Source organism: Pangasianodon hypophthalmus, chromosome 25 (genome assembly GCF_027358585.1).
Source record: "Pangasianodon hypophthalmus isolate fPanHyp1 chromosome 25, fPanHyp1.pri, whole genome shotgun sequence".
NCBI lineage: Eukaryota > Metazoa > Chordata > Actinopteri > Siluriformes > Pangasiidae > Pangasianodon > Pangasianodon hypophthalmus.
The window spans coordinates 5,474,699-5,490,640 of record NC_069734.1 but is presented as its reverse complement, the minus strand read 5'-3'; the positions used below and the strand labels follow the sequence as shown (position 1 = coordinate 5,490,640).

Sequence of the window (15,942 nt, the reverse complement as noted above, 5' to 3'; positions counted from 1 at the left end):
AGGTGCACTGAAGTGAAACAGTGTGTGATTAAGTGCTGTCATACTTTTACTACACGCTAGTGCAGTTCCACCTCATTTAGTCATGAAAGGATAGGGTTTAAATATGTAATATCTGACAAGTTAGCCCCTTTTAACAGTTAAAAAAATCCTGTCACGTTTCCAAATTCAGAATGGTTCACATGATTCAATTTGCATGAAAGCTTGTAAAGGTTGAGGTCATGTATAGGGTTCCAGTTTGCATTTATACTTTTGTATTTTTGTAATTTTTTTTTTTGTATGAAATGATGAGGTGCAGTCTGCAAGGAATATTTTAACATATATTTTAATTGCAAATATTTTGCCAATATTAATATATAATATATTGTATTATGTGACAGACATCATGTGAAATGGCATGAAGTAAAAGTCTTATGTAAAGGTATGTTGTAAGTGTGGACATGTTTTTATTACTTTATGGGGACATAAAGTAATTAAAAACATGTCCACACACACACACACACACACATAATTACACACATGCAATTTTATATGGCTGAAAAAAAAAAATTAATAAAAGAAATTTCATGGGGATGAGCCAGATATTCCCACATGAATCCGAATATCTGATGGGTTTAACCTTGTGGGGACATTTGGCTGGTCCCACAAGGAATTTTTTTCTTTATTTAAAAATCTAAAAGATTTTAGTGAGGTTAAGGTTAAGGTTAGTTTTAGATGTAGCAGCTGCATTAATAATTATTGTGGAAGGGATGGAATGGAAGGGAAGGTGCACTCAAGGACAGCAAGACAAAGGTGTGTGTGTATGTGTGTGTGTGTGTCTGTGTGTGTAGGTGTTTCCCAGGTTTATGTAAAGGTTTCCATGGACACTTCCTGAGAGTGGACAAGCAGTAGAGTCAGACTGAGGGACTCTCTTTGGCTGTGGATGTGTGTGTGTACGTGTGTGTGTGTGGTATGGGGTATATTTCACTATTCTTGCAAAAGCAGTAACACACAGATTAGTGGTCACTTTTATATTTAGAGACATCACACTAGGGAGATCAAATCGATCCTAACCTGTACAAAGCAACCCTGCTATCCTGCTCTTGCTAAATAAGGGACGTGTTAAAACTGAATACACAGCCACTAATTCAGAGCGGCTCCGAATGAAACGACCAGCTTTACAGTTTTTAAATCTGCATCAATGTTTGCATAAACGATTGTGTACGTGCCTATGTGCATGTGTTTTTCAGTGTTAGAGCTAAAAACAAACTACAGATGGTCGTGGAGGCTGTGTGTTGAAGTCAGGCCAAGCCCACCCACCACATTGTCCCTTCATCAGCTCTGTGAAGAGCTGTCCCCTGCCAAACTTCTGACATCCATTTGAAAGATTCCACAGTAACACACTCCGGTCAGGGCTCACAGGATCACTTAAAGAGATCTCCTTACACACTTCTACTGCTTCCCACAATTAGGATTTACTTCTCTTGGGTTATAGAAATAGATCTTCAGTTAAATTGATGTTGATTTTGATTTAGCTCATTAAGATCCACAAGTTGAACTTTAATTCAATCGAATGGCTGGTTAAAAAATATTCTTTTGTTTTAAATATGCATCTGTCTACAAATGGCAAAATGAGACGAAGAAGATGAGCGATCATAGGATAAGACAAGGCTTGTGTAAGAAAAATGATCAAATTTGCTGGTGAGAAAATCACACATGAGGGTGAGAGAACGAGACAGGTACTTTGGTTTGTTGCTTTTAGGGAACTATTTAAGGTTTTATGTAAATCGATACAATCCATACAGAAAACATTCAATAGAACCCCTTTAGAAGGCCAGAACCATGAACCATCTAGGGAACCACTGAGGAACTTAGGGCAGTCTAGGATTTAACTAACACACGCCTTATAGTAGCCTCATCTCTACTCCATTCTTTGCTAATGTCCATCATCCTTCATTTCATACAGTCTAAAGGGTTCTTCTGTTTGGCAACTGGGGAAAAGTTATCTGTAGACCCCTACATGTAGAACCCTAAAGGTTCTATGTAAAACACAGTGTTTCTCATTGACAGAAGGCTCCATGTAAAGTCCTTTTAGGAAGCTAGAACACGAGATCCTATTTTTTATGTGATATAACATGAGCTCAAAGGAATTAAAGAATGTATATTACTCTAATAGTGCATCTGTATGTTGGCTTTGTCCTGATACAAATGAAAAAAAAAACATTCCACAAAATCCATGATTTGGGAAATATAAAAATGAAGTTGAAAATGAACACAGTGTCTAAGCAGGATCTTTGTCTAAATATAGTAAGCCACATTACTTACATTAAGATAGTCAACTCTGTCATTTGATTTGCACGTTTAATACATTTCCAGTTTTAATAAAATACAATTATATATAAAAAATGAATGAATCTTTGGTATCATGTTGGTATCAAGTCACTGATAGATAGTCCTAGGATTTGATCTTCTTGTCACAAACAAAGCAGCTCAGCTTCTCGGCTGCTTTGTAACCACAGCAGAATACTGAATTATAATAATTATGTTAGTTAAGGTTTCAATGTAAAACTCATGTTTGCCCTTTTAAAAATCAAATTATGGTTTTCCTTCCTCCAGCATAGGCAGGATGGCAGAGAGCACAGACATGGACCAGCTGCTAAGTGCCTTTAAGAAGTTTGCTGTCCATGGAGACACCAAAGCGACAGGGAAGGAGATGAACGGCAAAAACTGGGCCAAACTCTGTAAGGACTGCAAAGTTATTGACGGCAAAAACGTCACGTCCACCGATGTAGATATTGTCTTCACTAAAGTCAAGTGAGTTGATACAGAAAATTCAGGAAAAGTTGCTGTCATACCATAACTTTTGATATATTTTATACAGTATTTAAGAAGATAGTAATATAGTAAACAGGAAGTAAATTTAAAATCATATGTTCTTGTTTGTATGTCGTAATTATAAATGCATTGTTGTAAATGTAGTTAATAGAAAAGAAAAACATATTAAATAAGTATACTCTAAAAAAAAAAAAAAGATTAATGGGTGTGACCTTTAGCACCTTTAGCACCCTAAAGGTTCTTCTACTTCTTCCTTGGGGAAACCATTAAATATTCTATGTAGACTCCTACAACAGAGGATTTCCTTCAAGTGGAACTCCTTTAGAAAGCTAGAACCATTAGCCATCCAAGGAATCCTTGATGAACCTTCTAAAGCTTATGAACCATGTATTAAATTCTAATCATTATCATGGAGCAACAAACATTTCACTTGAAATCCAATATTAGATTTTGTCCTACCTCAATGAAAATATATTTGAAACATGACAGTTATATATTGTGCATGGGACTTTAGGGCAAAAACATCTCGGGTGATCACTTATGAGGAGTTTCAGAAAGCTCTGGAAGACCTGGCCCTGAAGAAGTTCAAAGGTCAAAGCAAGGAAGAAGCATTGCAGGCCATACACAAGCTGATCGAGGGCAAGGAACCTACCAATGTTGGTGTAACGGTGAGGCAACTAATTGGACCCTTGCACATATAAAATAAGTACATACATGTATATGACAATTTTGAAGACAGCAATGAATAAATAAGCTTGTAGCCCAAGCTGCTACATATGAATGTTTGAAGGTGAATATGCACATTTGAAGACGTTGATTGAAAATGAAGTTTGAAGATGAATGAGCATAAAACCAGCCATAATTATCCATTTATTAAATAACAGTACGTTTTATTTTGTTTTATATTAGGTTTAGACTATGTGGAGTTTCTGCCATATAAATCCATGTGAATTAATTGTCACTATAGAAATATAAACTTGTGATGTGTCTTATAACCGCCACTCCTGTCAGTATTACTCCCATATTGTGTTATGCATAATAATTCCGTTTAGGCTTTACTATTCCCAGTTCTTTCTGTATGCTAAGTGATGATTGACTAGCTTATGTCACTTGTATTTACATTTAGCTTAGCGAGCAAGAGTTCATGAAGAGTTGTTTTCAATGATATAACCTCTTAGCCAATATACGACATCTCACACACCCAAACCTGGCAGGATGCAGAATAAGACTCCTTTTAGTTCTCAGTGTGTTTTTGGACATCCAGCATTATGCAACATGATATACAGTAATTTGTCATGTCCTCTAAGATTATCATGTGTTGTACTTGTTTTTCAGAAAGTGGCGAAGGGCGGAGCAGTGGACAGACTAACAGACACTTCCAAGTACACAGGCTCTCACAAGGAGCGCTTTGACGAGAGTGGCAAAGGCAAAGGAAAAAGCGGACGTGAGGAGATCGTAGAGAACACTGGCTATGTAGCAGCATACAAGAATGCAGGGACTTATGATGAGAAGACCAAAACCAAGTGAAGGTTGCTAGGCTAGTGGAACACGTGAGGAATCGGGAAGAGCTCCATTTCCATCAGCACTTACATCTGGACCAAAGGCAGACCTGAACTTTGTCATGGTGGAAGCCAGTGAATGTCAGGAAATTATGTAAACAGCTGTGTCTGGGATCTCCGGATGCAGTTATTTAGTTACATCAATGTTACTGTTCTGTTGTTTTAAGATGTTACTGCACAATATGTCTTCAAATGTTAACACATCTTTCTAAATCTGGCTAATTTCGTTCATACCAAAGTAAAACTAATTAAAGTGAATTTTTTTTTTCATTTTGATTTTCCCAATTTTAGGTTTTTCCTGTTAATGAAGGTGATCCGCCTGGTCACGAAGCACTGGATGATGAATTTTTCATTCATTAATTGTAACTGTTTTCATTTCTGAGTTCTTTTTATTTCTTGGAATAGAACTCAAGCAGTAAAGAAAAATAAGCCATTTAAATGCAGACTTCTATATATGAAAAATGATTACAGACAAATTGGAAACTAGTGAGCAGTGGCGTAGCCAGGAACTCATTATGGGGAATGAGGACATATGCTAAATAAAATGACTGCATGCAATTTAATTGATAACATACTGTGACATGGATGGGAGGCAGTAGTAGAATCATCCAATGGCAATCTACCAATCTTGCCAAATGAATAAGATTAATAAATATAGTAAATAAAATACCCTTATAACAGTTTTACGATAGTAATGAATGAAAAAAAAAAGAAGTTTTACCTTATAAAACCAGATATAACCAGACTTCACCTGTCACCTTGACATCCCTTCGCTCAGAGTGTAGATAGCTGGCTAGAGGCTTTCAAACAGAAACGGAAAAAATGCATAATCCAGTTTCTCACCATAGTAGCTGGTAGCTTATAAAATGTTATTAAACAAAGAAGTAATGCATTCATTTGACATCTGGGGTGGTTAAATATGGAGGTAACTTCGTTGACCTTTTATGAACGTCATTGTAGCACAGTTACTGCGTTATACGGCATGTATGTAATTAGCTGCACTGTTTGTGTGTTAGCATGTGTTTAACATAACAAGCATTTGGAACTGTAATAAAATAATTCAGGGGGTTTCAAACCCAAAACTAGCTATGCCACTGCTGAGGAATCTTGTTATACTATACAATCTTTGACAAAAAAGGTTAAATCATAATACCCTTAAGGATTGTTTGGTTCCTTTATAAGAAGCTAAGAACCCTTAAATATCCAAAGAATCCCTTGAAGTATCCTTAAAGAGTGTACTGTACATAGATTAATGCGAAATTATCAACCATTATTCATTTTTCAGTGGAGTTTTGATGTGATGCAAATGTAAAATTCTGTTCAGACAGTTTTGTTTGACCACAGAGACACAGTTCATACCTCTGCCAAATGACAGAGAAACTTCATGACTAGGACATTTTCCTGATTATTGAGGTCTGAATTTTGATGAAAAATAGAGCAAAGGCTCTAGTGAGGATGACCTTCCTTTCACCACTATTAGTCACTATATGTTTACAGACAACAGTGCTAGAGGTGTACATTAAAGTTACAGCTGGTTTAATTATAATCTCATCATGTCTTCTCTGGTCTTTAAGTATAAAATATGCAGGCCTGCCTTCTCTGTTGCACTTTAATGGATGCGTATGAACTATAAACCTGATGATAAACAACAAACTTCAGGAGATGTTCTTTTTTGACATAAATAGTTCATCCTAGTTAGAATAAATTAGAATACTATCATGTAGCTGTAAACATATTTCTGGACAAAGAATAAAATAATGTGCCATCATTATATTATACTGAACATCTATGTTTCAGATATTTAAAGAATGACTTTTACATTTTCTTTCGAGTTTGGTCCTATGATTAATGTTGTTGTGTCGAGATTAAAAGTTAGAGTTGTATAAAATACTTTTTTGTGTGTAAAATACATTTTAGGCTGTTTTTCTATTTCTTATATGGTATATTATTCTATACTTCAACAATTTCTCCTCTTCATGCTGAATATAAAAATGACAAATATTTTTGGTATGTTACAATTTAAAAAAAAAAACCCATAACAAATGAACATATCGCAATGTATTAATTTGATTCATGCACTGAAGCAAATATTGCACATAATAGCAACTCAAAATGTAGATCAGAATATGCAAAAAAAAAAAAAAAAAAGGTTTAAATGTTTGCATAGCATAATTATAAAGTCCGTGCACATTTTGTACCATTCCTGGTAGCCTGGCATTGACATACCATGCAGTTTCTTCTCTGTGGTCAACCACGTAAGCCTGTTTTAATAACTATTTGTGGTGTGTGTGTGTGTGGCTGGAAATGTCAAGCTTGGATTAGAAAAAAAGATCCTAATGTCCTGTCTCATCCAGACCCACACACAGCCAGGCCCAAGCCACTCATTTATGTGGACAGTGGACAGACTGATGTGAAGTGTCCACCGCCCCTGCACTGCTGTTTGAGAGGAACAGGATGCCGATGTGGGTCCTCCTATTGCCATGGCAGCAGAAACGTACACAAAATAACAGCTCGGCACCTGGCTCCAGCACTTCTCGTCTGCCTCGTGTGTTTGTAACTAAACACGCTGGTTCATGGCAACGTTTGTTTGGACATCTCCTTGGAAGTCTTTAATCAAAACCATATCTCATGCAGGATCTGTTCAAATGTGGCCCCTTTTTGCCTGAAGCCACGACTTGATGAATTCCTTCAGCCCTTCCTTAGACGAGCTGTGCTGCTGCTTCCTCAGTTTATAATAAATTGCCTGATGAATTGCTTGTCAAACTTAGTTTGCAGTCTTGAATTAGGATGTGGAAGTGCTGTATATTACCACACAAAGACTGGAGTCATATTGCTTTAGTTATTAAATGAGAATATACAGACAAGAAAAGCACTAACTATTATCTTTCACATCCATTAGACATATTTAGGTTAGGTTAGGTTCAACTTTATTGTTATTTTGAGAGTTCGAGTATAGAGGCAATGAAATGCAGTATACTAGTCATACTAAAAGCTATGATCAAACTCGCCTCTGTTGCCTTACTTCACCCCTCAGGCATTCAGAACATCTCATTTTTAAATTTTCTTATCATAAGGCCCTAAAAATAGACCTGATTTCCAAATATGTCTTTGTAAAAATCTTAATTATACAAAACTCCCAGTTTCCAGTTAAAATATTTACATGTGGATAAGGACTAAAAAAAATGTTATGAGCGGGCAGTTTTTACTTTTGTGTAGGTGATCAGATATGAAGCTTGCAGACCAAAAAAGGACACGTTCATCCTTGGTTTATTCTGCTTAATCCTGGCTAGCATTGCTGTGGTTTAAATTACTAATTTTCTTGTATTTTGGGAAACAGTATTAAAAAATATTATGAACAGTTACAAACAAAAGTAATGACTGTGGGAGCGGACGGGATTGGGATTTAAAAAAAAAACCTGTCTTGCGTACACCTCTACTTCCAGTTTTTCTTTAGTAATTTAGGTAATTCATTCATTCATCTTCAGTAACTGCCTTATCCTGGTCAGAGACATGGGTGGTGCTGAAGCATATCCAGGAAACAGTGGGCACAAGATTGAAAAGCAAAGTGGTTGTCTGAATTCAAACAATTTTGCAGTTGTAAAATTAATTTTGGAAGCAAATTCACTCCCAAATTCAGTCAGTGAACTTATGTGCAAAAGATCTGGTTCTGAGTGCAAACTATAGATGCAACCTGTTTAAATTTAAATATAATTTGTGAATGCAAACCATAATTCTTCTGTCACAAACAAGTCAAAACCAACTTGTATAACTTTTTATCTGTTTAATAGTAGGTTTTGTATTGAGATGTAGGTTACATAGTAACTGTCAAAAAGTCAATGGCAACACTAATTCTTAATATTATTATTATTATTATTATTATTTTTTTTAAATGGATGACAATTTGTTAAGGTAAGAAGTTATGCAATCATTTTCTGACCATAAACACTTAATACTACATTTATAAGTAGCATTAAATAACTAGATTTTAAGGTCTTTTTTTTAAATTAGATTTTAATCTGGTATTAACCATATAGAAAGATTCAAGTTTTTATATACTACATACTGTTGAATGATATAAATGTATTGTTTTTATTTTTCTAAGAGGAATGTTTATTAGTCCCTGAACACTTGGTTCCAGATATATGTGTTTCTAGAGTTAAGCTTTTAGTTATTTAGAAGGACATGGTGAATGTAGGGTGTGAAATGAGCTAAGCTACTTTCTTGTTGTTTGGCTGATAATAAAGAAGTTTTACAAACTCCATTGTAACCTGAATTCTTTCTCCACAATCGTGGAGACTGGAGAGACAATCCCTCTACCCACTTCAATAAGAAATAAGACTTACAATTATACTAGTGTTGACTGTAATTTGCAGATGCTTTTCATCATCATCATAACAGTTACAGAAATCTGAACAATGAGGTCATCAGAAGTCATTACTTTAGCTATGTGACATGTTGTGAGGAACTGGAAAAGACTTCTGACTGATGAGCTGTAATGGATGACCAGCTCTGCTTTTAAATGTTGCTACATTATGCTGCTATGGTGATACTTGACCTTTAAAGTCTCCGTGCTTTCAGCTGTAACGTTATTGGACCAAGTCTGTGTGTCTCTATAGCTACAAAGAGAATCATTTCTGCCTTCACCACTTTCAGTGAACCTTCCCAAAATCTTTCACGTGTTGCAAAAAAAATATTCCAAAAATTAATCAGATTTAGAACTGTAAAAAAGTGAAAAGCTTGTACAAGATGATTCATTAATGAGTGAGGGATGAGTTCTGGGAAAGCGGTGAAAGAGAAAAAGAAAACGCAAAGCGATCAACAGGATCTTATGAGGTGAGCACTATACACCAGATATGATACCTAACTATACTTAATTATTAAAATATATTAATATCAATATTTTGAATGATTAATTATTGCATGTAAATACATAATTGTATCATGTGTATTATTTACCGTTGAATAGCAACACTCTGGTATCTGAAGATAAGGAGTTAAGGGCATTTGGTGTTATGAAATCGCACAACTCCAACCTTGATGAATGTAAGAGATGCAGAAAATGCAAAGTTCAAACAAAATAATAACTACAAATGATTAAGCAATAACACTGTCATTTTGAATCTTTCAGATGAAGAATCATCTCCTGGTCCTTCTCACTCTGTCCTGCGTTCCTCTTCCTCTCCTCCTCCGCGATCAGAAGATCTCAGAGTGAGTTTTCGACAGGAATATTCAAACAGCATTCTAAAGATAAGGCCTTCCTGTAGGACTTTAAAACAAAAAGCATCTCCTTTATCATGGAGAACTGATCAGCAGTCAGTACTCAGTCCTACATGGCACACACCAGAGATCAGATCTTTAAATTTGGACTCTGAGCCTACAGAAGGAACCAATAAACCCTGGGACGTGAATTTTAGGGATGTTGTGTTGTCACGGACCTCAATGAATCACCCTTTGGCTGAAACAGACACAGAGCTGGAATCACATACTGACAGACTGCTCCGCCTTACTAGGGGTATGCAAGTATTGTGCTCGTTTTACATTAATTTTATAGAAAGCCTTATAAATTGTATCATAAAATGTCTTTTAAAATCTTATAATGGCAATATGAAACGTTTCTAATGCAAGCATTTAAAGGAGAAATCCACCCTGAAGAACTGGCATATTAATGTTTCTAGTGTTCAATCGCATCCAAGATTTATTTCATAAAGAAATTCTGAGTTCACATTTTTGGTTTTTGGTCTGTTTTCACTTTGGCTAAAACTTTGGCTCCAACATGCTCTTCATCTTGTAACTTGCTATCTAGCCGAGCCGAGTCTCTGCTGCAGCTGCATTGTATAGCTGCATTGCATTCTGGAACTTTCCGTCCAATGTTTGCTGTCTCTGCTACTTCTACACTGAATTTCTTGTTCATATGACATGGAAATGTTGACTGAGAAAAGAAGCTCTTACTCCTTTGTTTTTCGGAGCTAACAGTGAATCCTGATTGTTATCCCTTATACTTGAGATTGTTTACATTTTTTTCTCCCATTAAATGCCATTAACTGTGTTAGCAAGTCTGTGATGTCAGCAAGACAAACCTCTAACTTCTCACAAGAATAGGAAAAATACAGCACTACCCAATTAGCACCAGAATTGCTAACACCTCACAAATATTTCAATATACATACAACATATTTAAAGTGTTTCAGAGTGGAGTGTTCCTATAACCTGAGTAAATATATCCATATTGTTATTCCATAGACTTGTATGAAGCGACCCACCTACCTGATGCTGCCATACAATTTTTTGAGATGAGACAAGAAGAAAGATCACCAATACATAGACTCTGCATGAATTCCTTATTACAGGCATACAAACAGGAGATCCAGCCGACACCTAAACAACAGCTGAAAACCAAGGAACAGGTTGGCTTTTTTCATCGACTAGATTATACATTTTATATACAGTCTGAGTATTCTCTGTGACTTCTCAGTCCCCCTAATTTAGACCACAAGATTAAAACTGAATTGAAGGAATTACCAATTTGTTTATGTAGCAATTTTAACAATGGACATTGTCACAAAGCCACTTTACAGAAATCCAAAAATAGGTTTAAATTTATTCCTAATGAGCAAGCCAGAAGCCACTGTGGCAAGAAAAATTCCCTGAGATGACATGAGGAACCGGACTCAAAAGGGAACCCATCCTCTTCATATGGAAAGAATTTTGCTGTCATTTGTCACTGCTGCAAAAAGTGAAATACTGTTTCACTTCCTAACAGAAATTGGCCAAAGAGTTTCCACTTAAACATTTCCCTATCATGAAGTTAATGGCTTCCACTCATTAAGCCCATTCATTCTTGTTTCAGGTCTAGGATATATTTGGTGTATGATGACTCAAATTGCTGGATCCTAACAGAATATTTGCTATCCCTATCTAGATAAGCATGGAAGCTATATATCAGTTTTCTTGCAGATATTCTAAGCATAATTATAAATCTGAATATCAAAAAAGTCCATTACGGTCATAAAGAATCCTGTTAGAAAGTCATCAAAAACCATTAAGATCCATTAAGAGCCAAGTCATAAAATCCATTAAGATCCTTTATCACAAAATACCATCACGATTACAAAACCACTAAGAACCAGTAGAAAGTTTTTTTTTTCTTGTTTTGAGCAGGGATGAGATTTTGTGGAAAAAATGACCTATTCAACTGATAGAGAATTAAAAAAAAAAAGCAGTTTATTTAAGGGTAGTGTTCATAAGGATATACCACATGACACCCGCATAAGTCTCTCACAACAACTGACATCAGCCTAGATAAACATTTTCCAAAAGATGTCAATTGTCACAAAGACTACATCTATCAGTTTAAACATCAAGCTGAAAGTCATATTTTTGTAGACATAAGCTTGAGTTATGTCACTTTCGGAGCTGACTTATATTAGAATGTAATAACAACTGACCTTGTAGTTCAGAGACACAATGGTGGCATGACAAGGCTTTTTGAGAGGTTTATTAGTGAGCACTTTCAGAAGATACTTCACACATACTGGTCAAATTAATTCAACTCAAACTATTATAACAAGCTTTTGTCAACACAAGTACTATGTAGACACCATCAAAACTGATAAAAGCTTTTGCAGTTTAGATGACAAGTGATGTCTTTGGAATAAGCCCTTATAAATGTCTATGTAGGTTTATGCCGGATGTCCTGAAGGGCTTATATACAGTAGGAATCATATAGCCTCATGATCACTGCCCTTCTGTAAAGTGTTACCAAAAATCTCACCTGCATATAGAGTGGTGCTTGATACTGTACGTCTTCAGGTGATCTTTCCAGAAGCCCAGAGAAGCTCTTTGCCTGGTCCAGCTGTCCAGCCCTGTGGCCCTGATGTGTGTGCTGTGCTGAAAACTCTGCTGGACCTGGTGGATGAGCACTGGAATGGACAATTCTCTCTCCATCTCAATCCTAACTTTATGGGTATGCATCCAGTACAAAGTGAGCAATAGGAGATATGCAAAGCCTATAAAGTTTTTTTTTTTTTCTTTTTAAATTTGAGTAATCTTGGTCTCCAAGATGATTACCATACACTATATGGCCAAAAGTGTACGGACACCTGACCATCACACCCATATGTGGTTCTTCCCCAAACTGCTGCCACAAAGTTAGAAGCAAAATTATATAAAATGTCTTTGTATGCTGTAGCATTACAATTTCCCTTCACTGGAACTAAGGAGCCCAAACCTGTTCCAGCATGACAATGACCCTGTGCACAAAGCAAGCTCCATGAAGACAAGGTTTGCTGAGGTTGGAGTGGAAGAACTCAAGCGGCCTGCACAGAGCCCTGACCTCAACCCCACTGAACACATTTGGGATGAACTGGAACACTGACTGCACCCCAGGCTTCCTCGCCTAACATCAGTGCCTGACCTCACTAATGCTCTTCTGTCTGAATGAGCAAATCCCCACAGCTACGTTCCAAAATCTAGTTGAAAGCCTTCCCAGAAGAGTGGAGGTATTTTATAACAGCAAAGGGAGGATAAATCTGGAATGAAATGTTCAACAAGCATATGAGTGTTATGGTTACGTGTCCACAAACGTATGGCCATAGTTGATAAGATAAGACCAGTCATATTGTTGGAGTTTTAACAACCTTTAGAGTTCAGCTCCGTAATTTATCATTCAACAGCATCTGAATTTTAGAGATAGAAGTGTGTTGGACAAGGGGAAGAACAGTATGAAAAATTCATGATATGATAAACATATAGCCCATATCATGGTTTTGGATTATAACAGTAACCTCACAATTTCAAATAGGATGACAATTAGTGACATATGATGCAGAAGGTGGAGACTAGTTATTAAATTATGAATTGGTAGAATATTTAGAATATGTTCAAATACCCCCTAAACCCCCTGAAGTGAATAATGCCAGTCTGGTGCCATTCAAAATGGTGGAAAAACTCACATAAATGATAAACACCCCAATAAAGCAAATACATATGAGATTAATGAATGACATGGTTCCAGGAAACCTTTAGACATGGAACATGCCTTCTAAGCTACATGCTAAGCTTATGTTGGTGATGTACAAAATGTTAAGATATGTTTTGGATGCTGTTAAATAAATAACTGAGAATATGACAACTTTGAAACTCATGCTGTAATACTACCCATGTCCACATGTGACACATGTTGGCTGAGAAAAAAAGTTTTTTAAAACTGTATTAACCTATATACTAAATTATGTTTAAATCATTTTAATTCTAAAATAATTGCCAAAAACTTGTATGGTTGCTCACAGCGAAAGCCATCCTCCTTCTGTTACCTCTGACTAACCCTGTTCCACCATCCCAACCTGAGGACAAGAATATAAGAGGAAGTAAGGATGAGCAGAAAGAAAAGCAGGAGAGCAGAGAATGGTGGGATGTGGAGAAATCAAGGCAGGTAAAGCGCAGACTGGGGAATGAACTGGGTGGAAATGAGGAGTGGAAAAGCTGTGGAGAACACCGATCAGCATTTGATGTCTCCGAGGTTAGACAACTGAAGAGACAACTTGCCAAAACTCAGCGTGAACAGGTCTTTGTATTGCTTTTTTTTTTAATAAAAAAATTTAAGTCTTACTTTCTATGTTTCCAAATAAACTTTAAATACTTGTGTGTTGAAGGAATCATTGAAGACAAGACTGATCTCAGCTTTAAAAGAGAACTTCATTTTGCGAGCAGAGAAAATGAAAATAAAGACATGTTTGGAAAGTGGTGAGCATTTACACAAGGTAGAACATGTGAACATGTAGACCTACCATGAGCTATATACTGTGTGTGTGTGTGTGTGTGTGCGTGTGTGTTAAGACACTACACTGTTGGACTTGGGGGTACATCTGGACAGAGAAACACAAGTTCTTCAACAACAAGACAAACTCTTAAAGCAGCTGGAACGTACAGTGCATCTTCTACAGGACAATCACAGGTAACGTCTTGTAACATTAATCTATACCAGTTTATAAATATTAGTCATATTTAATCATTTTATCATTGTTTAATTGTAGATCCAAGTAAAATTTGGCTTGAATGAAAATCTAGGCCTATAAATCCAAAAATCACTTGTTTAACCTAATCCTTTGACAAGGTAATAGAAATGGTATTTATACAATGGTATATTACTTCATCAGGAAATAAAAATATGTTTTTTTCCCTAGATCCTCTGTATCCCGTAATGAATTGCTACAGTATTTGATCAAAAGAACCAGCAAAAGCAGTAAAACATTATAAATCTATTGAATCAATAGTGGTATAATGAACAGTTTGTATATTTTATTGTGTATGTGTTCAAGGCTGAACTTTAAATGTATTTATTTTTTGTTGTTATAGTATGTCACATGCCTAAATGATACGTTTAAATGTAAGGTTTAAAATGGTAAAGATGCCACTGTTCTCTAATCCCTCTGCGAGTATAAATATATTAATCATCTCACGGTGTGAGTCCATCTGCATTAACGCAGAATAACCACTTTTACGATAAACAATAAAACAATAACCTGTTCTCTTAAAAACAAACACACACACATAAAAAACTACATTTAGCCCCCTGAAGTGTTCATGTAAGGTTAATGAAGGTTCCATTTACAACCCTACAACAGAGCAGACCTCTTTGATAAACCGATCTATGATAGAACATAATTATGTGACCATTTCTATGAATGTGTATTTTCTGTATGCACACAAGAAATATGGATACCATGACCAAACATATCATACATACACATTCAAATAGTAAAATACTTAACGTTAGACCACCAGCAGATGGTGCCACTGATCAGCAAAACCTTCCCTCATACACCCGAGTCTAATGGCATGTTTGACTAAAGCTTGTAACAAGGAATTTCTGACCTCTGATTAGGAAAAAACTAAGAAAAGTCCCCTCAAATCAGAATTCCTTCTCTGAGAGTCAGGAAGGTCTCTTGAACCCCCAATTCAGCATATGATGTCATATCAACATGGCCGCTTACACCATCAACAGTAAATAAAATCACTTCGCTACTTTAAAAGAGTTTATATAATATTTACTTTAAATCAATCAACATGGACACATTACGTGGTTAAATCTTTAACACTGACCATTTGCTGTCCGAGAAAGTAAATACATCATAAACTCATGAACACTAATGTTAGCTGGCTAGTTTGTTACTAACAAAACACATGCTTTCAAGGAGATGTTCATGTTTTTCCCACTTAGGTGCATGAAAATTATGTAAATCCGAGTTCAGACTTTCTGAAAAATACGTAAAACATGGTAAAAAATTATTTAAGCCATGGTCACAGCAGAAGTTTATTAAGTGGCTGAGAAAACCCATTTGAGAAAGCTGCCTTCTGGTCCAGAATGCTTTGTGAACATGGGCAGGTTTTGGGGCTGGGGAGCAAAAAAGAAGCAAAAAAATATATATATACATATGTCAAATATATACATATGTCAGAACCACTTACTTAACTGTTAGAGACCTGGGGGCTCATTTATCAAAGCATGCATAGAACTAGCTCTAAATTTGTGCGTAAGAGCTGCCAGTACATACAAGAATATCATCAAGCAGTG

The 15,942-nt window shown here is 36.0% G+C and overlaps 2 protein-coding genes across 2 annotated transcripts in view; both read left to right on the top strand.

The window, feature by feature from the left end:
• The window catches only part of tppp3 (tubulin polymerization-promoting protein family member 3), a 6,660-nt gene extending 739 nt beyond the window's left edge, over positions 1-5,921 (top strand). Inside the window, exons 2-4 of the mRNA XM_026937390.3 lie at positions 2,593-2,790; positions 3,326-3,479; positions 4,147-5,921. Coding sequence (XP_026793191.1) covers positions 2,603-2,790; positions 3,326-3,479; positions 4,147-4,338 — 534 coding nt within the window. The 5' untranslated portion in view covers positions 2,593-2,602 and the 3' untranslated portion in view covers positions 4,339-5,921. The remainder of the gene's footprint in view (positions 1-2,592; positions 2,791-3,325; positions 3,480-4,146) is intronic.
• A 3,063-nt stretch (positions 5,922-8,984) lies between these two features.
• Positions 8,985-14,908, top strand: LOC113540983 (leucine-rich repeat-containing protein 36). Its single transcript, XM_026937708.3, has 9 exons — positions 8,985-9,203; positions 9,337-9,413; positions 9,499-9,882; positions 10,611-10,774; positions 12,180-12,333; positions 13,658-13,932; positions 14,021-14,111; positions 14,205-14,322; positions 14,552-14,908. Exons 1-9 carry the CDS (start codon positions 9,139-9,141, stop codon positions 14,622-14,624), a joined length of 1,401 nt encoding a protein of 466 aa, XP_026793509.3. The 5' UTR covers positions 8,985-9,138; the 3' UTR covers positions 14,625-14,908.
• Positions 14,909-15,942: the final 1,034 nt, after the last annotated feature.

What these genes read in the sequence shown, in the direction of transcription:
- LOC113540983 (XM_026937708.3), top strand. Translation starts at nt 9,139, where the DNA reads ATGAGTTCTGGGAAAGCGGTGAAAGAGAAAAAGAAAACGCAAAGCGAT. An exon ending in GATCAACAGGATCTTATGAG is followed by an intron (nt 9,204 to 9,336) that starts GTGAGCACTATA and finishes ACCGTTGAATAG; the next exon opens with CAACACTCTGGTATCTGAAG. An exon ending in CCAAAACTCAGCGTGAACAG is followed by an intron (nt 13,933 to 14,020) that starts GTCTTTGTATTG and finishes TGTGTGTTGAAG; the next exon opens with GAATCATTGAAGACAAGACT.